The sequence below is a fragment of the Passer montanus genome, unplaced genomic scaffold (genome assembly GCF_014805655.1).
Source record: "Passer montanus isolate IOZ18808 unplaced genomic scaffold, ASM1480565v1 scaffold10, whole genome shotgun sequence".
Classification (NCBI taxonomy): domain Eukaryota; kingdom Metazoa; phylum Chordata; class Aves; order Passeriformes; family Passeridae; genus Passer; species Passer montanus.
In genome coordinates this window covers 7,981,724-8,004,599 of record NW_024356505.1, presented here as the reverse complement: position 1 = coordinate 8,004,599, position 22,876 = coordinate 7,981,724, and the positions used below count along the sequence as shown (strand labels likewise).

At 37.8% G+C, this 22,876-nt stretch overlaps 1 protein-coding gene across 1 annotated transcript in view; it reads left to right on the top strand.

Annotated features, from left to right (window-relative positions):
• Window positions 1-1,923: 1,923 nt before the first annotated feature.
• The window catches only part of KCNH8 (potassium voltage-gated channel subfamily H member 8), a 177,240-nt gene continuing 156,287 nt past the window's right edge, over window positions 1,924-22,876 (top strand). The window contains exon 1 of the mRNA XM_039709733.1: window positions 1,924-1,999. Coding sequence (XP_039565667.1) covers window positions 1,924-1,999 — 76 coding nt within the window. The remainder of the gene's footprint in view (window positions 2,000-22,876) is intronic.

Genomic DNA, 22,876 nt, shown 5'->3' with positions numbered 1-22,876 from the left:
CCACAGGCTACAACATAGGCAAGTTCTTTGTCAGGTTTCAAACCTTTGGATTTATCTTAACAACCTCTGTTGCTGAGCACTTTGGCAGAAGAGAAAACCTGATCACGCTTTTAATTTTTCCAGGTATTGAAACAGGATTTTCTTTATTTCACTACTGAGTACATGTACCATCAAACCCAAGTAGCCAGAAAAGCTAAATGGAAAACTAAAATTAGAAATTAATTTTGTGACTCTGCTTATATTGAACTGGAAGATATGAGAATAATAATGAAACTTAAAAATTTCTGGTATTAAAAATTGTTTACTTTAAGGACAAGGCTGCTGCTTATATACTTAAAGGACAAGGCTGACATGAATTTGAAGATTAATTATCAGGTAGTGAGAAACTGATAGTACTTTGAGGTCTTGAAGACTTCCAAAGTACTGTACAGGCAGTCTCTCAGTTCATGTGCTACTTCTGAAAACTGATCTGGCAGTTCTATATCAACTAGTTTGTGAACGGCTTCTAGTACAAGGGCAACTAGACAGATTCACGATCTCAGCAAAATACTGCTGCATTCTCCAGAGCCAAGGTGAGGTTACCATGGCTTTATGTTGTGCTAGAAACCCTGTGTCTCAGCATTTTCTGAGGTTCTGGGGGGGGTTGTGTTTCATTATCTGTTGTAAAGAAAGACCATTTTTTCTCTTTTGTAACCTCTCTGTGCTGCTTATGCTAAAAAGTGGGAATCAAAGTCTTCTAACCATCTGGAGAAAGAGAGAATCATAAATAAACAAGAATAGCAAAAAATACAAATAGCAGTACTGTAAAATAGCAAGAACCCAACAGGCTTCCTCTGCACAGCGGCTTTGTAGATTAGGGAGTGTACTCCCACTTCATTTCTCTAGGGTCTTTTAATCCTGAAAGAACATGGGGCAGTTTTGCCATTGCTGCTACAGTAAGTGAAATGACTGTACTACCGAGAGTTATCTGGCAGCATTTAAAGAGCCATGGTACCAGTCTGAGCAGATTACTCATCTCAACATGGAATGCCACCTCTTTATTACTATTGTTTCATATTCATTTATTGGAATTTACACAATAGATCTTCTGGGCTAGGATATGTATTGACTCTGTTTGGCTGGTAGGAAAAAAAAAAATCAGGAATTTTCCCAGGAAGAATGTTGAAAGAATGTTATAGGATGTACTAACAATCACAGAAATATCGTTCCTTAAATAAATGAAATAACCTAACCATGCAGATGATGTCTGAGGCCACACAACTGGTGGAGAATTATCCATGTCCCAGTCTCACTCTCCAATGAGCACCTCCAGAGGCATTTCCTATCTACCAAGGGTGTTCCTTCTCCTTGCAGCAAAGTAAGCCCGTGCTTTTGTTGTGATATTGTTACTCATAAAACTGTGAGCTGAGATGCCTGGGACCTTTCTCAGGTGCTGGAGCCGAAGTGTGCCTGAGGCTGCCGGGGGCGGAGGAGGCTCGGTAGCCCCCGGGGGCCGCCGGTCCCTGCGCTGCCCCGCCCCACCCGGCTCCGCTACAGGTGGATAAAGGTGGCTCTTCCCCAGCTCCCCGCTCTCCTCCAGCCCGTCCTTGTTCACGGCGGCTCTCCAAGGCCCCCCTCCCCCTCGCCTCGGGAGGGGTGCGGGGAGGGGGCGCGGGCTCTGCCGGCCGGGGGCGCGGCTCCGCACCTCTGCGCGGCTCCGCACCTCTGCGCGGCTCCCGGGAGCGGGAGCGCTCTGCGGGGCCGGGGCTGACGGGCGGGGGGCTCCCGGCGCCGGAGGCGGCGCGGCGGCATCCCCATCCTCCTTCTCCTCCCTATCCCTCCGCCTCCTCCCTCGCTACCTTCCCCCGGGCGCCCTCTGCACTTTCTTCTCGAGCCACCCTCGTAGACAAACTTTGATGGGGAACCTCGCACCGCGCTGGAAAAATGCCTGTTATGAAGGGATTACTGGCACCCCAGAACACCTTCCTCGACACCATCGCCACCCGGTTTGACGGCACACGTGAGTGCGGGCTGGGGCTCCGGACTCCCGGAGCAGGGGATGCACGGGGGGCATTGCGCGTACGGTGGGAGCTCCCTCTTCCCTCCGCCCCCGGGGTTTCCCCGGTACCAGAAGCCGGCAATGAGGAAGGCGAGGCGAGGGAGCTCCCAGCCTCTCTCTCCTGCCTGGCTTCTCCACAGCTTTGCAGGCGAGGAGGGCTCCAGGTCCCCTCTTCCTTCGAGGGGGCTCCGAGGGGCTGGAGCCCGGCTCCCTGCAGGAAAGTTGCGCTCTGGACTGGGGCTTCCCCCACGCTCCGGGCAGCCGAGAGACCTCCGGGGAGAGGCACGCTCAGAGCCTGGGCAGGGCTTTGCGAGGAGGTTTGGGGAATTTATTTTGTTTAGTACCCCCAGCCTTGAGGGGGTCCAAAATCTCCCCAGAAGCTGAATTTCTGTGAATGGGGCTCAGCAGCGGCAGCAGCTGTTGCAGGGCGTTGGTGGGGGCAGGCAGGGACCGGGGGCCCCTCGGCGGCGGCGCTGGCGGCGCGGTCCCGGCTGCAGCACCACGGACAGGTCCGGCCGGGCGGGTCCCGGCCCGGGCTCCGCTCCTGCTCCCGCTCCGCTCCCCCGGCGCCGGGCAGCTCCCCCGCCGGGCGCTGCCTTCCCCGGCACGGCTGGCGTGCTCCCCCTCCGGCCGTGCGCCAGGCCCCGCCTGCATCTGCACTTTTGTTTCTTCTTTAGAGCATAATAAAAGGAGCAGGGAGATAGCGGATTTGGGCCAAAATGGACTGCCACCCTTTTAATTGCCTTTTAAGAAATCTAGGCATCGATAGTGGAGAATAAACAAAGTCATATTTGAGTTGCTGCTAGCTGTTTCTTGACTGAAAACATTGCTATCTAATTGGTTTGGTATCTTCTTGATTATTGGCATTCCCTCTATGGTTCAATTACCGCGTGATTAAGACAGCTGAACTGTGATTACTGAATCAGCAAGTTGTAAAACGTCAAGAAAATGATGCAGTCACAGAGATCAATTGCAGAGAAGCACGGAACTGCATTATAACTGCTCTGCTAGTCTGAGGATGCACAGATAATTATGATCCAGGGCTGTGTGTAACTGATACTTCACTATAAAGCAATCTCTCGTAAGACTACTTAGATGTACCTTTAAATTTCTTTGACTGCAGAACTCAAAGTCCTTTCCCACCATCCTCCAACCTTTTATTTCTGTGTACGGGTATTATTTACTGCGTATTGAAGCATGTGGCTCTTATTAGAGTTTTGTTGCTGCTACTGCCATTTGCCAGAAAAGCAGCACTTCCCTTCTTTGTGCTCAGGACCCTCCCCTTTCACAATGGTTTCCTTTTAAAGGATGGAGCACACAGCCTGTGAGCTTACACACAAACACTTCACATATTCTACACTGTTCTTTGAAGATTCAATTTAGCAAGTAACATTAGTGATGACATCCAGATCTCTTGTTAAATAAAACACCAGAAAAATGTCTAATCCCCATCTTCTCAGTGCCACTAACAGGCGAGTGTTGTAGAAAGCTCATTTCTTAGATGGATTCTACACCCATATTGAGCTACTTTTTTTTAGCCAATGATTTTACTGACTTTCCCAAAGTGAAGGACTGACCTTTTCTTAAACAAAAAACAGACCCCAGCATCTTACATTGAAATTGAATGCTAACAACTCATCTACTTTTTTCTGGCATATAATTGAAAAAGAATGTAATTAGGTGTTTAAGTTCACCAGAAAGTACAGCACATTATCTATTTATTAGAGTAATTGAAATATTTTTTTTAGTTAGCTTTCCAGAATCTGACTTAAATATTAAACAGGTGTGTTCTAGAAGGTGTCATTGTACGATTACTGGCATGTGAAATATTTCAGGATGTTCACATGGAAAGATGTTTTATGTACTATGTGGTTTTACACCTAGAAAAACTTTGAAGGAAGATACTGTTCCATGGGAAACTGCTGGCATGTCTCTTAAAATACAGAATAATATAACATCTCCTTTAGAATGCTAAAGTGGTGAATCAACTTCATGTCATCTGAAACAAAGTTTCAGAAATAGAAATTAGTTCAGTTCAGAAGCAGCTCATCTGCTTTGTTGCTTTGGAAATGCTAAATTTAAGTATTCTTTAACTGGCCAAAAAAATATTCAAATAAAGAAGCAAAATTTTTCAAAATATGTGTACATATCTGACCATCAAGTAGAAAAATTAAAACCAATTTATTTTTCATTTAAATTGCCTGTGTGGCTGGTATTCCTGAGCTTGCTCAGGTGGCTAAAGCTAGAAGTAGTACTCATGGCTAATCCTTGCAGGGATCAGTCCCATGCCTTACTAGTTTTACAGGTGATACAGTCTGTGGAAAGAGTAAGATTGATACATGGCACTGAACCTGAGGTTATGTTTCACAAACTTTGACCTCCCACATGCTGATATTTAAATGTTAAAATACAGTCTCATGTCCAATGCCCTTTTTTTCTTTTTTCCTTTTTTTTTTCCCCTGTTGTTTTAATACAGTCTGTAGTTAACAGACGTCTTTTCAGTTTAAGCCTCTGGAAAGGATATATTATGTTGTCATCAGTGATAGACTAATCCACCAATGCATCTTTAATCCAAAAGAGGGATAATTCTAATTCCGGGCAAAAGTGCAAGAAGGGATTCCAGATAATATTAGAAAATATGCTTTGCTTTGCACGGAATTTTCAAAATTTCATTGACAGAACTGTACTAGTACAGTGACTTATGTTTAATTAACAGTTATAAATTGCACTATGAAATACTGCATATCTCAAAAAATATATAAAGAAAGTTCTTGGCAGGTGCTTCAGCTGCTCAGAATTTTCCCAGTAGATTTATTTTTTTCAGTCTGTTAGACATCAGTATTCTTTACATATAAAACCAATAATATGTACTAAAGAAAGCACATATATTAACACGTATACTGTTAACTGTGCAGCAGATTGCAGAAGTCTCCTACAAATTTCCCATTACCTGTGTTACACATGTGGAAGAGCAGCATTGAAGGTTTGCTTCTCTGGATTTCCATGGCAGAGCTCTTGGTTCTGCCTATGCGTTTTTATGCCGACACCTTCTTCCTACTCAAAAATATCTTTTGTGTTTCTGACAATTTAAGTTAATGGTTTCTCACAATGTTTTCCTCTCCATCCAAAATGTAAACACCAAGTCATCCAAAGACTTTTTGCCCTCTCTGTTAACAATGTGTTTATTGCCTATGTGGAAAACAAACACAAGCATTTCAAATGAGTGGTGTGTGGTTTAAGGGTTTTGGTTGTTTTAGTTTTGAGTTTTATATTTTTGAGACAAAATAACATTTTCAAGTGTGAAAATATTTAAAATATAAACCTATAATTAACCCCACCACCAAATATTATGAAACTGAATGTCTGAACTGAGTTATTTCACTTCAAGCTTTTGAATGGAAAATGTGCATATTGCTGCTTCTTAACCCTATTTAGATTAGGCAAAGCATTCAGAAATAGTTGCATGGTAGAAAATTATGTTCTATTGTTTTCATATATATATATATGCAAACACACGTACATAAATATTCTGCATGCACTATTTATTTATTTAAATTGATTAAATACACACCAAGGAGGTGGTTTCTGAAAATTTCTGAGACTTTCTCAGGGAGTAAAGTTAACAGAGATTCAGCAAATGGCCTTATTAATTTGTATTTGAAAAAGAACAACATTTTGTGTATGGTTATACTATAAAATGACAGCTGAAGTTCTATGCTTATCTGCTGTCTGTCATATGTGATCAGATTCCAAATTAAGTATGTACTTCACATTCTTGTTGACAAGTTTACACTACCCATCTAACCTGAAGATCAAGCTGAGTAAATTCCTTCTTGCTCAGTGTCAATGGTCATAATTTGTTAATTCTCTATTTACTGAACATCTTCTACATTCAAATATATTTTCCAATTAAAATCGTGCTCAATTACTAACAGAAGGATCTTTGCACCTAAACGGCAATTTTCATAACTGTTTGGTTTCTTTCCTTCCTGATAAAATGGAATCAGTTTTCTGATTGTTTTAGTTACCCTTGAGGCGTGATTGAAAAGCACCTGATGAGAACATACAGACTTAAGCATACCAAATGTGATGTCAGCATACTTCTGCTGGCACTGTGGGTAGAACCAGGTTGTCTCTTTTGCATCATTGTCAGTAGGTTTGGAGCTGAAAGCCTTTGTATGCAGTGATCTTTCCAGATTGCAGGGTCAGATTCCTCTCCCACTCTTTCCCAGCTACCCCCAGCACTTGCTTTTCTGTCTCACAAACAAACTGGTGATGTCTGCTAAGTTGAACCAATGAACTAACACTTTTTGCAACTTTGTTGTCAAATTCTGTCTCATTCAGGGTGAATCCTATCTTCTCTACGCCAGTCAATGTGCTGCTTAATAGTATCACAGAAACTTCAAAAGCAGAAAAAAGTGCTTCTTGGCTGCCTGGGGGTTCTCAGGAATTGCAGGCTCAGTGTCATGTGTAGAGAAGCAACAACTCAGTTTCCAGGGGGAGGAAGCTTTCGATTGGACTCCAAGATCAGAATGGTCCACCTGACAAAGACAAAATATGCTCCAATTACAGACTGGGAGCAGAGTGGCTGGAAAGCTGCCCAGCAGAAAAGTCCCTTGGGGTGCTGGGTGACAGCTGGTTGAACATGAGCCAGTGTGTGCCTAGGTGGCCAAGAAGACCATTGGCATCCTGGCCTGCATTAGGAATTGTGGGGTCAGTAGGACCAGGACAGTGATCATAGACCATACATGGCACTGGTGAGACTGCACCTTAAATACAGGGTCCAGTTGTGGGCCACTCAATTCAGGAAGGTGCTGGAGTGGGCACAGAGCAGGACAATGAAGCTGGTGAAGGGTCCGTAGGGAATGTCCTCTGAGGAGTAGCTGAGGGAGCTGGGGTTGTTTAGCCTGGAGAAAAGGAGGCTCAGGGGAGACCTTATCACTCTCTACAGCTTCCTGAAAGGAGGCTGTAGCCAGCTGGGAACTGGTCTCTTCTTCCAGGCAGCCAGTGCCAGGATGAGAGGACACAGTCCCAAGCTGTCGTAGGGGAGGCATAGGTTGGACTTTAGAAAGAAATTCTTCACTGTCCCTGGAGGTGTGTAAGGAAACACTGGCACTTGGTGTAAACATGGTGGTGTCCAGTCATAGGTTAGACTTGATGGTCTCAGAGGTCTCTTCCAACTGAGTTGATTATGCGATTCTGTAAAACCCTGTGACCAAGGAAGGGTGATTCAAACTATGATGAGCACTGATCAAAGTCAAAGAGGCTTCAAAGCAGTGACAGTGGAAAATCTGGTGGTCTTTCAAACTGTCCTTCTGAAGGAATAAGAGCAAGGAAGCTGGGCAAATTCTTTGTCATAGAGATGGGGTGAGTTGGTCAGAAGGAAATTTCCAAAGATACGTCTCTTATTGCTCCTATGTTAATGCAGAATTGTTTAGTGCTTTTTCTCATGTCCTTGAACAAGTAAATAATAGGGTGTTGTGAATTAATAATTTGTCAGTGGAAAAATATACAGCCAACACTGGAAAGAATATTGCTTGTTCTCAGCTCAGAGGCCCAAAAAAGCAGACTTCGCCTCTCTCTGCTTTTCTCTGTAAGATGTGACCAGTGCACCTCACTGTAGCTCTGTTACTAAAAAGGGCAAATATGATTTTTAATATAAATCAGGGATTGGATCTTGGAACCTGTTTTGTATTGTTGCTCTTTGCTGGAATGACCAAGTGGCCAGATTAGGCAGCTAACTGGAAAATCTTTTCCTCTTCTTTTGGCACATGTTTTGGGGGTGTAGAACTTCATAATTTAAGGTCAGTTTATCTGGTTTTCTTCACTTTCAGCACTTAGAGTAACTTCTGACTCTAACTTGAGCTAAAATTGGACCTGAAAGATGGAACTGGAAGGGTTTCAAGGCATCTTAAAACCATATTTTGCTTAAATTTTCAGTTCTAGTCCTAAGGATCTGATTCAAGCAAACAAAAATATATTCAGGCATTATTTTTAAAGTGTAATCATTTTAAACCATGAAAAATGGTCATTACTCTATGTTTTATTCAGAGTCCATGTTACTGCTAGGAAAAAAAAACAACTTATGTATTCAAATTCTTGGGTGATGTCCTCTTATTTTTTGCTAGAGAGAAATAAGAGAGGATGACAATTCTGTAGTTCATCCATTCAGAGGCTGTATAATTCAGTAATCACACTAATCTTAGATTAGTATTAATATAAAGTTGGACTTATAGCACACATCATTACTTCAGAAACAAACCCTGTATTTGAATTCAAGGCAAGCATTTGAGATTTAGAGTGAAAATATTCATTAAATAAGGGATATTTTTTTCTGACTAACAAAAGAATATTATCCTCTGTATTGTTTTTGGGTAGAAACCTGATACACATTGCAGTGATCAAATCAAAACTGTATATTTGAAGTTACATATATTTCAATGAACATGTACTTTGTGTGAATGGAAGAAAATTTTTAATGTTTCTAAACCATAGATGATTACCTGGATTCCCACTGGAGAGTTTCTGTAAATGTCCCTTTATTCCCTTCCCAGACATATATTACGTTTTTCTCTGTTTACGCATTTTAATGAATAAATAGGTTTATCCTGAAAACAGCCTTCTCTTATTGTTATCATTACATTCAACTTCTATCATTTTTTATTTTACTTGTGCAGGTAGTAATTTTATATGCATTCCAAGTCTTCTTGGATGTAAAGGAAAGATGCTCAGAGTATTTTTCAGGGCAATAAAGAGTAGAAATGTGACAAAACCCCTGCCTCAAGCACATGTAGGAGTGTAAACAAATAGATGAATATATTAAAATAAATCAGGCAAGATATGGGTTTACAGAGCATTCACTACTCCTAGTACTAGTCTGAGGAAATGAATTTTTGAAAGAAAAACAAGGTACATATATTACTCATGCTGTAGCCTGGAAAAGGTTAACAAAGGCAGTTGCTACAGCAGTTTTACATTATCACAAGTAAGCTCATCTTACCTTGTGTTAAAGTGATTAAAAGCAAAAAGCAGGTAAGGAACAACCTGCTCACAGACTAATTTTGTTTCTTGCCCACTCAATCTAAAAATAAATAAATAAGAAATAAGGCAAAAAAGAAAAGGTGGCAAGGGAAGGGTGTGGGGGAAGGGGAGGCACAGCAAGATAAAGAAACAAACACAACATTCTCAAATCTCAGAGAGGAGAGAGATTTCCTTAACAGTAAAAAAAAAAAATCTTCTTTTGGACTTTATCTTGCCAAGAGCTTCTGGCTCCTTCTGTTTTCTGGTACTGATAGTAGTATTCAAAGACTATGGAACAGGTGTTGTTCTTAAAATACAAGCATATTCAACGTTGAACTTGACATTAAATATCGTCTGAACATCCCTAAAGCTTAATGCTGCCTGTCAATCATTTCAGGGACAGCTGAAGACAATTGTGTTATGGAAAAATATGTTGTCTTCCCTGTTGATCTTTTGAAGAGAAAACAGCTTCCAGTGTGCCAGCACTCAATTCACTTTCTCCTTAGGCCTTATTTCTGATGACTAGAAGTCTAGGATTATTTTGCTTTTTTCTCTTTTTGAAACTTATAGAAATAAAGAAAGAGTCATTCTGACCTAAATAGACCTGAAATTCATTGTTACAGCTTTTTTTGGTGGCCTTTTCTTTTTGCCTTTCATATCACTCAATAGCTAGTTATGATATGTGACTAGGCATCCTATTCCAAAGGTATGAAAGAGAATTCTGAGCTGGTCCTTTTGTCATTTATTTGATGTTTAGAATGAGAAAATTGTTCTTGGACAAATAGCTTGATTTTTTTTCTCCCCCTAAATGTCAGATAACTCCTGGACAAGTGATAAATGTGTTTTTTGCAAAAGTTCTGCCTTTTCTCACATTTTAGTTAGGAATATCTCACAATTTATTTTAGGAATTTATAGTGATGTAAAAAACAATAGAGAAATTATATTGTTTTAGAGGAAAATATTTTTTGCAGAAAAAGCAGTCTTCTTTATGGAAAATCAAAAGGACTCTGTGGAGAGTAAAAAACCTTTACAAGTCAATAATAATCACAGTATATCAGTGACAAGCTGTTTTCTCTACTTTTTTCTGTGTGTTTTTTAATGGTTGAAATCAAAATACATGGTATTTTAATCCATATATTTCCTTTTACTGTATGAATTATGTTTGTGAGATAAGATATTCACTGCATTTATTAAACTGGATTGTTTCTTTATTGTGTTGAAAGATCTTGAGATTTGGAATTTGGACTTTCCATTTTATTTTTTTCACTTCCAGAATAGTGGGAACAAGAATGCACCTCATAAAACCTGTAGTTATAGAATTATATGTTAGTGATTTAAATAATTAAAAGTTCAATGTAGAAAAGAATAGTTAATAAATATTAATGAAAGCTCTTGAGCTACACATTTGCCAAGATTAAGGAAAATTAACAGGATCACTGATTTATAGAGGAATATATGTAGCTGTAAGTTGTGTCTGCTTCAGTGCTGTAATAATTGGGTGACATCACGGGAGGAGAAAGGTGAGAGAATAGTGTGGTTATACACTATATTTTGGGGACCTTTCAAGGTCTTACTGTAAATTAGTGTTTGGGGTTTTAATGATCCTCTTTGAAGCAGAGCTATGACTAAGTTATCATTTTAGTCATGCTCAAGAGTTGCTTCTGCACTGGAAACAGGAACCAGGATGCATCAGAAATCCTGACTGTCCTCTTTGTATGTTTACAGGAATATTTACCCAAAGCTGTTGGTTTGTTTGGGGTTTTTTAGCTGATGTGAATGAGATGTTTAGACTTCACCAGGAGAGTGACTCTGCTGCTTTGCAGAGCATGCACCTGAGAGTGTTAGAGCAAGGCACTGTCCAGAGATCTGTTGCCAGCAACTTCCTGCCTGGAATTGGGTAGGTGAGGGTCTTCCATTGTACTGCACTGAGCACTTTTCCTAAGGAAAGGGGTGGGAGGTTTGGCTACCCACATCAGTCATGTAAACACACTGCAGTGCAGTGTGGGACCAAGAACAGGATTCATCCTTTACACACAGGTTAAAACCTACTTGCAGATTTTCTTCTGATAGGGTGGAGGTTTGTATACAACTATTTTCAATTCCCTGTGAAAGCTTGCCATTTTCCCCTCTGAATTTTTTTCAAATTCATTAGCAATTACAGTTAATTATTAATTAACCAATATTTGTAACTTTAGAGAGTAGCCATAAGTGATGTCTGAATTTTGAAAAAGTAGTCTCTTATCCTTTAACATGAACCCTTAAAAAACCCAAATTATAAGCAACCTTAAACACAGAATTTATTATTTTTTTTTTAAGTTTTCTTACAGAATGAACTGCAGTGGCAATTGATTTTTAGAGGTAAGAGATAGTCCTGGGTGGTAAAGTGCACCAGTGATGTTTGGCTAAGAAAGGAAAAAGGAGGGAGCAGCTGTGAAGAAGCAGAGATGGATTGACTGATGGGCTTGCTGAGTGAGCAGCAGGCATTGCTCTGGAATGAACCAAATGCTTGCCCACGCTGCTGATCGATCCCTGCAGCAGAGGCAGTGATCAACAACAGTCAGGAGGGACAGGTGGAAATTGCTGCAGACATTTAAACACATCAGTCATGATTCTTATATAAATAAGACAGGCAGGTGTTGAACTGTGTTCATACTGCTGTGAGCAGGATCCAGATGGGGATTTGGGTTTTGGTTCCAATTACAAATCAGTGCTAATCATCAAATTAGATAGTGGGAGCAGTAACTCTTGGAGAAATGCAGAGACTTTGCTGCCTGCATCCAGTTGGATCTATCTGAATTCCAGTTTTCCCGCCTGCTTTTGTTCTGATCGAATAAGACAGTTATGTATCAGAAATGTGCTTTGACACTAACAGTGTCTTCAGAAAAGCAATTATCTGTTTGGACATTTCAACACTTAGTATTTCAAATAAGCTTATAAATAGAGAAACATATAGGCTGGTGATAACCTGCTTTAATTACAGGAGAAATTATGCTTCAAATAGTATAAATGGTTCATTTATGAATTTTTCTGCTGATGTGTGTCTCCTGGGAATGATTGCTTGAACTGTCAGGGGAGCTACAGACCTTCTGTTTGTGTCTTTTGTGGTGAATTATTGAAATGCTGCTAATTTCTGCTGGGGTTTTTGTGGGTATGCTTTCTAAACATAAATAATCACAACTTGACATTGTATCAATCTCACCTGGAATATATCAAATTACTGAAGCAATAACTTTATATAAATAGGTGTGATCACTCGAAGAAAAAGGTGGAAATAAAACCAGCCAATAAGTTTATGCACCAGTAAATCAGATGTGAAGTACAGGTAAATATTTCAACTGGCACTCTCAAGTGATGAGCATGAGGAGTGTCTCTTCCAGGAAAGCAGCAGACTAAGTTCAGGGACATAAAAGTTGTTTAATAAATAAATAAATAAATAATCTGGAATTATAGTAATTATTTTGCAGTTTAGCATTATTCTTCATTTTAAGACAAGTTTCCCTTTTATGAGTTCAGTGTAGGCAAGGTCCTCTCATATCCTCTCACAAGGAGGACAAAGGCCAGAAAGCCCAACAGTAGAAATACTGTGTGATCCACACCATGATGGATGGATCTTAATAAGCTGAGTTTTAGGAGCTGAGTGAAATAATTACAAGTAAAGCTAAGAGGTTAGAATTAATTGGGAGAATATTATTAGGTTTTTCCCCAGCCTGATATGGTTGATATGTCAGTTTATATGAACTGTCATTGAAAATAATGCTTCTAGGTGCTCTATTAAAGGTTATGAGACATCTTCTGCCAACTTTACATATTCTGTTTTATGGTATGACTTTCTAAAAGAAGCAAGAATGAAGAAGGAAGTTTTTTACAATTATAGAATGAAGGCATTGACTTCTAACTTTTTGATGCTCAAAAGTCTATAAAATTGATTGTTTATATTTAATTAAGATGTACATAGCTATTTATTCAATGAACAATTTTTCTGAAGTGAAGTTAATGAGAAAGAATCCTTGTTACAGTGTTTCTTAGTTTGATAGTAGCTATTTTTCTAGCTATTAAATTTTGACATATTGCTGTGCTGAGAACAGTGATTTTATTTCATCTGTTTTAATGCTTAGAGTGTTGCAGCAGTTTGCACAGCACTTGAATGTTTTGGTGTTCATTTATCATGGCTAATTCATGGCTTCCAGGGAGAATCTGTGAATTGCACAATAAACTAAATGTAATAACAGAATAGTTTGCTCTTGAAAGCAGGTGCTTCCTGATAGGTTTTTCAGGGCTTGGCAAGCAAAGTTTGTGGCAGCAAAATAATACAATGAGTGTTCTAATAGTTTGGCTGTGCAAAAAAAATTGAATCCTTCCTTTTTGACAGACTAGTGTTTTCTTTGGCACGTAATATAATGCCATCTTGGGCCACATGATGCAGAATATCTCTGGGGCTGGTTTTGAAAATTTGGATATGCCTTTCAGCCAGGCTCAGTCCAACTGCAGGGCTTGCTGTTCTGCTGCAGGGAAGCCCCAGTACTTCTCTTGTTCTGGGAACATCTTTTCCAGATAAGTCCTTGAATAACAAATCAAGTATCAGAGCTGCCATCTACATAAAGAGTGTGGACCCCTGGAAGGAAAGGGTCTAAATTACAGCACTGTCTAATGGTCACAGGCCTGTCTGCTGGGATTATGAGACAAGAGTCAAGAGCTCTTCTCTGTATTATCAAGAAAGCAAAATAGTCCCCATCAATAAATTAAATTTTCTACAGAAATTTAATTTCTTTCTGGTAACACTGCAGCTCCACACTGAGGGATATGTTTGTACACTTGTTAAAATATCAATAGCTCCTACATGAATTTTATACTTGCACTTAAAATCAAACATGTGGTCTCATTACAGAAAACAAACTAAAACATATTTCTGAAGCAAAAAAAAAAAAAATCTTCACTTTTTAATTAACTGAAGTTTTGGATAAATCCTGAAATTTTATCAAGTTTTAAGCTTTAGAAATAATTCTCAGTAACCTTTTACATTTTTTTACTTAAGAAATGTCATGATGACCAAAATAATTTCCAGGTTGTTTCTCTTGTTGCATCTAGGTATTTCTCTTGTTAAAATATAGTGCTAGAGAACATAATGGCTACAGCAGAAGAGAAATAGAGAAGGAAAGAAAGGGAAGGCTGTGTCTTATTTTCAGAAGTGCAAATTACTATGAGAGTTGCAGATGCAAGATATTCACCACTAAAAACCACCCTTGCACCTTATCTATCCTATTCTTGCCATGAAAGGGACATGTTTCACACCCTTAAATCCTTCCAGCATAGCTCCTTTATATGAATGGATTGTTGCACGTGAGAAGCATATTTCCATCCCTGTGTTTCCAGAGTTACTTATAAAATCACATCCAGACAAGACCAGACTAGTTGGGAATGTTAAACTTGGCTGAAACTACACTGATGACAAACAGGAAGGAACAAAGCATGCGACTAGATCATCTAGGCCACAGAAACTCATCTTGCATGAGAAACAGAAAATATCTCACTTTTTCTAATCTTATAATGGTCTCAATCATAGACTTTGAAGAAATGAAGAGGATTTTTCATGACAGGAGATTTGTAGCAGCCTACACTGTGATGAAACAGCACGTCTATAAAGAGCAACTCTATCTTTACTTGCAATGCATATCTTTCAGAACATTAACGCTCAGTCAGCAAGACAAAAATTTTTCATATAAATGTGGTTTTAAATGTCCAGGAGAAAAAAAATATTCCTCTAAAAATGTACTCTATTTTCCAAAAAGTTGTTATAATGACACAACTTTCACGTAGCTTTCAGACCAAAGTCAGAAAGCAAATTGCATAAATGTTTAAAAAGAAAAAAAGCCTAAAAATAAAAGAGGGACTCAAACAAACTTACATCAGTGAAAATGTGGCAATAATAAATTTATACATTTTATCACACTGATATATTTTTATTTCAGAACTTCAGGACTGCAATATTGTGTTCTACCACATTTTGGGAAGCATCAAAAACATAGTGGCTTTTACTTGTATTAACCGCATTTTCTGAGGGACAGCTGAATTTATTTTCAGTCTACTGAATGTAAAAACAGAACTACTATAAATACTCTAAGGTGTCACGGTGTGTTTTCCTGCTTTCCAAACCATCAAGACCAGAACCTCCTGGCACTTCAACCAATTGCACTTAGCTGTTTCTTCAATGCAGTATCTTTCCCGATTCCTTCAATTCCAGCTGGATACCAGTGGCCCAACCTGACTTTCTCCCAAGATAGTTCTTGACTCAGCTCAGATCATTTGGAAAATTTCTTTTGCCAAGTGTAAGAGAGTTGTCCTTGAAGTGTGGGGACATTTAGTGGCTTCCTTGTTCACCAGGTTAACTGTAAAAGTACTGGGAGGTTTTATTTCCATAGATAATACACAGGTTCCAAAGTGTTTTGTGAGAACAACAGCACAAACCCAAGTTCTTCTTCATAACTGAAATATAAAATCAGTGATAAGAAATTAAAACATTTAGACCCTAGCCCTGGACTGGTCACCTTTAGTATGCAGTGAAAATGGTACAAATTCAAATGGACATCTGGAAAATTTCTTTGGATAATCCTTTTCTCTTTGTTTTTAATTAATAGTTTTTGTTTCCTAATTTCACAAAGTGATGAAATTCTAACATTTAATATTTGCTAAAATATCAGAAAAAAAATCCCTTCAGCTGTTGCAAATATATGAAAGGGGTAAAAAATGATTCTGTGTGTCAAAGAATCCTTGTTTACCCTTGCAGTTGAGCTGCTATATGAATATTCTGTAATCCAGTACAGTCAAGCTGACACTGAAATTTTGTGAAATTGGGGTATGAGTAATTTTTCTCCTGGCTGTTTCATAAAACTTATTGTAACTCTTCTTCCCTGATAAATGTTGCAGAAAATAGGCAGGGGATTTAGTGTTGAGAAGAGAGGAGAAGAAACTGGGGTGTATGGCAAACACAGTCACTTCAGTCTTGTTTGCTTTATTACAAAAAGCAGCAGTACATTAAAACTTCCTTGAGAGATTTAGCAAGCATGGGCAATCCATTGCAGTTCAAATATCACCCTTTAGAACACTCTGAAATAGACACCTAACTGATTCTGTATTGAAGCTTTCCAATTTCAGGCTTTTTTGGCTTCAGTAACCTAAAATAAATGTGATACATTAATTCTGAGTCTGTTGCTGTGAGGGAGAAAATAAATCAATCGAAATGCTCAGAAGATAGTCATATATGCTATTTGTCCTTCTTGCTATTTTAGACAGGAGTTTTTTTTAGCACTGAATACCTCTGAAAGGTATGCTGAATGTGGCACTATTTTTCTTTGCTGAACTGGTCCAAGTTATTTGCAGAATGGAGTACAGGAAAGTGCTTTTCTGTCTTTTGTCTGCAGAGGGAATCTTGCATTCCTGATCTTTAGTGCTTCTTGGATGCACTCTAATTAGAGGTCTAAAATAGATTGTATAACTCCCCTTCATAACTGCATAAAAGTTAGAAGAATCTTGTAATAGCTCCTCTCAAATCTCTCATATCTGGAAATAGTGAAACCAATTATGTTTGAGAGTTGCCTTTTTCTGCTTTTATGGAAGGATCTTGCATAACACCCTGAGAAACACACCTTTTAAGAGAACTAATGCAGAAAGTGAAAGAGTGGTCAAAAGCAGAGCCACCTAGTTTCATGTCTTGCATTTTTTTCCATGCAGATGGACTTGAACTAATTTCATCAATAGAAATTACTGCCTAAGTGGAATAATTTATTTGCCTGAAGCAATTTAGAAATAAACGACACTTAAATGAGTTTTCTAACAACATTCTTTTTTTACACTGTTTCAGATAAATCATATATTAGCACACAAAATGAAGCAGCTGGAGATAGTTCTGACACTTGAGAAAAGACCCAAATTTATAGCTATAAATTTAACCCATCTGGATGTGGAGAATATTTTTTTAGATATGTGTGATATTGGTAGCAGTCCTAATATGCACATAATATATTTTCTGATAATTAAACCATTATTTGAGTATATATTCAGTTATTTAATATCTTTAATATTGCTGAATACAGTTTTGGTTTTGCCTAAAAATGTACTGGAGGAGTATGAACTTAGCTGGTTTTATTATTAGAATCAAAATCTGGTTGCTGTTTGTTTGGGTTTTTTTAAATACTGAAAGAATCACTAATGTAATTGCCAATGAATCACACATTGCACGATACTCCAAATCTTTCATGCAGTCTTTTGTGGTTTTCCCCATGAAAACAATTTCTTTCTAAAATAGAAGCATTGTCTGTCATGCAGTGTCTGAACATCATGTACCTACTACGTTCTCTGTTGTTCCATGCAATGGTAAAGATTATATCAGAGTAGTTTCCGTATAAGCTGAACCATAGATTTATAACATTTTATGCCATTAAGTATTTCAAAATAATTTTATCCACTGTTAGGATGAGTTATGAAGTTATGCATTTATAACACAAAAATCAGCAGAACAGAAATACTTTTAAATATTTGTTCAGAATCAATGATTATAAAATGCCAGAGCTTTATCATTAACAATGAAAAATAACTCTCTTATTTGGTTGCTTTGGCCTGCATTCATATTTTCATGTATAGAAATGGGGTAATAAGGAACAAGTCCCCCTGACAGATCTCGAAATACAGATACAAAATTATTTTATGAAAAATCATCCATATCTGATGAGTTAGCATGTTATATATAACTTGCAGTGCATTATTTTTTATAAGTGACTTCATTCTTGGAAATGTAATTTTCAGATAAATCTAAGGAATGAAGTCAATTTTAAACTAAAATGTGAAACTTCTGGAGGACCAAATGTTTCAGTGTCTTTATTAGGAACACACTTACTAAATGGATTGCCAGACACAGGAAGGGGACAGGCAGGTCCAGATGGTGTTTTCACCATCTGAAAAGTGTCCTTCTCTCCATTGATTAGAGAACAGAAGTATAGAATAAATGCCTGAAATTTGACAAGACAAAAGGGACCACTAATGGTCTTTTTTCATTGTCTTTAAATGGCCATAAAGGCCACAGTTATGAAGTTCAATCATTGAAGAATATTGATTATTTTCAATAAATTAATTTTTTATATATATATATTACAGCAAGTTCTAATTGCTGCAGTGATTGAATTCAAAACCAGTTCAGAGATAAAATTTCTTTCTGACAAACCAAGTTAGTATTGATATTTGAACTTAGGTCTACTGGCCATATTTATCATCAATAAGGTAGGTTACATCTGCAGAGCAATGTATCGAAAGCTGTGTGCCAAATTAAAACTGGGAATGGTATTTCACAGGGTTGCTCTGACTTTACTCTAGGTCTGAACTTAATTCTGTTTTTAATGAAACAAAATTGCAAATTAAAACCCCTGTATAAGTCTTGGCTTTCAATGCAGAGGTAAATAGAGTAGATGTAGAAACAGATGAACGTGGGAAGCTGCCCACTCTAGGTGAAAAGGAAGCATAGGTGGGTCAGGAGCAACTGGGCTGTTGTTTGCCACTTACCTCGTGTTAGTTCATAATCCCATAAGCCTTTGGGAGATTACTGTGGAACAGAGCAGTCCTGTAACAATGCCTGTCATAGTCATAATCGGGGAAAAATCCTGTTTCCTGGTAAACAGAGGCAGCTCTGTGCACCCACCAAACCATAAGCCTTTTCAGAGTAAGCTCTCTCAGGCTGGAAATACTGGCTGCTTGCCACTGTATGCTCTCCTTCACTGCTCCTCAGGAACTTGCAAGCCCAGACTTGAAAAAGGAAAGAGGGCTGAAAATGCCACTCCATAGATCAGATCATACACAGATAGAATATTTTCCATGGGAATGTTGTCCTACTCTCTCTTGATACTGCTTGCAGTGGTGCGAAGTGTTTCACTGCATAATGGGAAAATACACAGGCAGTAGGTTTATAGGAAATACTTGATGTCTGTACTTTGTAACATTATTATTACTTTAACTCAAACTAACATACATCACTGCCTCTTGTTAAGGAGTTTGCATTAAAAATGAGGTGTGGTCTGAATAGCTCATAGCAGTGGGGTTGGAACTTTAAGGTCCTTTTGAACCCTAATCATTCTATGATTCTAAGAATAGGTCTCCTATATATCCTTTAATTTAGATAAAACTTGTATGTGTGGTCCCTGTATGGTATCTGTAGCGTGTTTCACATTTGCTGGACTCACTGCACTGCTAATTCTATGCAATCTGTGGGACAGGTAGAGTGGGCATGGAGACCTGGTTCATTCCTGGTCTGGAATGGCAGAAAGCATCATTGACAGTGTGCATGACAACCTATAACAACATCCAGATCCAGTGAGATTACACTAATATGCAGAGTAGACTGCATTTCTGCAGTTTTTTTAGTTTTGTGTTATAAATGCACATGTTGCATTCATTGGTGCTGTCCCTCAGCAAAGGCTTTGCCCACTATTTCTGGATTTCCCATGGTCATTCTTTCTATCTTGCTCCTTCAGAAGTAAGTTCATGGGAGTGTACTGCACAAAAATATAGGAAATTAAATTCTTTCCAAGTAAGAAGACGGAGTGTGATAGGAAGGCAAATCTGAGGGGAAATTAAGATATCTGATAGTTCTAGAGTTGAGTAGAAAGGTGGCATTTTGGATTATTTAAGTTATACCTTCATTCTGGCTCTTGAGGCAGCTACAAGGCTGAGTAAATAACAAAATTCCCTAAATCAATTTTCTTCCATCCTTGAAATGAGACTTCATGTACATTTAACTTGCAAGGGAGCTCTGAATAATATTTAATGCTTTTAAAACATCTTGAAGATATGCAACGATCTGCAAATATTGGCTATCACTCCTTAATTATGAAGAAATTATTCATTTTCCAAATCCATTAAGACTGTTATTATTTTATCTTTGCTTACTGCTCTAAATTAATATATTTTTTTAAAAAAATATATAAATTAAACTTAAAAAAGAAAATTATTTTTACTCTGGTCCCACCTAAACCTCCTTTGGGGTGAGTGGCCAATTCCATGAGAGTCCCACCCCTGTTGGCAGAGCAGTAGGGTCGTGCTAAGTTCCAGCTGCTGCTGTGATATGTCACCCACAGAACAATATTGACACTATAATATTGTTTGTTTAACTCCAGCTTAATCAAAACTTTGGGTTTCTCAGTTATGATGCCAGTTTTGTTTTGAGAAGATTTATAATATCTGTGCAGTTTCATATTCTCTAGGTATCATTGTCAAATTAATTGAAACAGAAATATGTTGTAGAAAAGGGTTTCTTTCTATGCTTTTTTCAAAGTTAATATATAATGTTGCTATTACTCCTTATCATTTTGTACCTCAAATACTCTCTTTTTTTGTTTTCTTGTACATTTTTTTTCAATTGGAGTTATCCATTCTTTATTAATGCAATGTAATTTTTTTGAAAATCACAATAAGAAACAAATTATAAAGGATTCTTCTTTTATTTTATTTTCTTTTTTTTCTTCTAGGTACTTTGTCATTTTAAAGTTAGAGTATTTACACTCCCTTTCTGTGTGTGAATTCTCCACACCCACTTTCTAGGAGTTAGAGTGATGCATAGATGGGACAGACCAGAGAAATTAATAGTTGGAAGACCAGAGATTCTATTTGCTAAAGACTTCTGAGTCTTAAGCCAAAACATGCATATATACTACTCTTTCAGGGACTTAATGTAGAGAAATCCTACTATCATGGATCTATTGGAAAGCCTGTTCCTGGAATTTCCATTTTCTTTCTTTCCTTGACTTCTGGAAGTCTCTTGTTTTGATTTGGTTTGGGTCTTTTTGGGTTTTTTTACATCTGTTTCATACCATTCAGTGTATTTTCACATTCTTATAATGCCATTTTTGCTTTCCCATAGAGACTGGGTGTACATGGGCAGTGAAGAGCATGATCACAAATCTCTATGGCCCTCATCCTTTCCAGCTGCACAGCTGGCTCTCACTCCAGCTGTTGTTCAGTTATTACATCTACTACTCTTGTTTAGGAAGAATTTAATTTTTTACTGGCTGATAAAGAAGTATACACAACCCTGCTGACTTCCAACGTATCATGGGCCAGGGCTTAGTCTCTTCTCTTTTTTTGTGCTCTATGAGTTTTTCCAGGCTCACTCCTTAACTGTTTGTGTGTAAATCACGGGAGTGGTGGCACTTTATCTTAAAATATTCTTTAAGATTTCGCCAAAAATATACTTTGAAACATATAAAAGCAAGGTCTTCTGTAATCTTAGCAAGTAAAATATCTTCTGAATTGTAAATAATTTTTTCATGGGGATAAATTCCAGAAGTTCATACTTATTTAAATCTTAACATTTAAACCCTTGGAGGAAGGAAAAGTATCTATAGGATGCTATAGTTCAGCAATAGCTTACTGTTCAGACTAAAATATTTAAAAAGCTCCTATGCCTATGTGCAGCCAAAAATATATATAATAAATTATGAATGGTGAACCGTAGATTTTTATTTGAAAGACAATAGGAGAAAATATGTGGGTTTTTTTTAAAAAAAACAATATTTTAAGTCTTGTTTGCCATCCATTTTTAATAATAGGTTTTCATATTACGTGCTACAATTTGTGCTACAGTTTGAGCAATTTCATACACACTTTCAGATCAGGATGTGCCATAAATATCAGAGTATAAATAATCTATCATTATACAGACATTTCATAAATAATGTATGGCTGTGACAAGAATGAGCAAGCATGACTTCTAAGGAAACCTTTTGAAACACTGATAAATATATGCAACAAAAATTTGTAAAATTTATTCTCCAATTGTAACAGCTACACACTGATGTAGTAAGGAGATGAAGTGAATGGTTAATACACAGAAAAAAAGGAGCATTTGCAGACACTCTTAGTTGTGAATACAGATTATAATTTTCTTTTAAACTATTACCGTGCTAGATGAGAATATTACTGCTCTATTAGTAAATCAGCTAAGGAAAAAAGCTGACATATACCACACTTCTGAAAATCATGATGTTAAGTAATGGTGGTCTATGCAATAGCCTATGAAACCTTTTTGGGTGTATTATCATCAGATGATAAATATATCAAAATGCAAAAGTATAATCTAAAAAATTCTGCTCAACTATTGGTTAAAAATGAAATTTCATTTTTTCCTACTATTATTGATTTATCACAGAACACAATTTTCTTCTTTGTGTGTGTGAATTTGAATCCCGAGTACTTCTTTGTAATTAACGAATTTGATTTCTTAAGCATATTTTGCATGTACAATTTCTCAATGAAAACCATTCCTTTCCCTGTTATCTCTTCCAGTGATGATATGTTCCATTTACTTCTGAAATTTTGTAGATGGTAGCCCTTTCTCCCTGAAAACCCTTAGAGAAGTTTAATAGTTTATCTTCATTGTTGCATTTTTCCTTTGAAAAAAATACACAATTTAAAACTGGAGGCAGAGGCAAAAATATGTGGGCAATTCATTATAAATGGAGTTGTAAGTTAAGTTCTCCTAAAAATATCACATATTATTATGTGTTAGGGTCTTTCAGCTCCATTAATGACATGGAGATAACTGATTTTAGTAGAGAACAAGAAATGTTTAAATATCCTGCATTATGCATGGCGTTAAGTAGGTATGTATTACGCTTTTATTCAATCAATTTCAGTTACCAGCAAATGATGTCATGTCTAATTTCTGGTATAATACTGAGTAAAACTATGATCATGATATACTTTAATAACATGCAGATTGGCTCCAAATGCTCCAATTGTTTATCACTACAGGATTGTTCCTCTTCATTTTTTGTGTGTGAT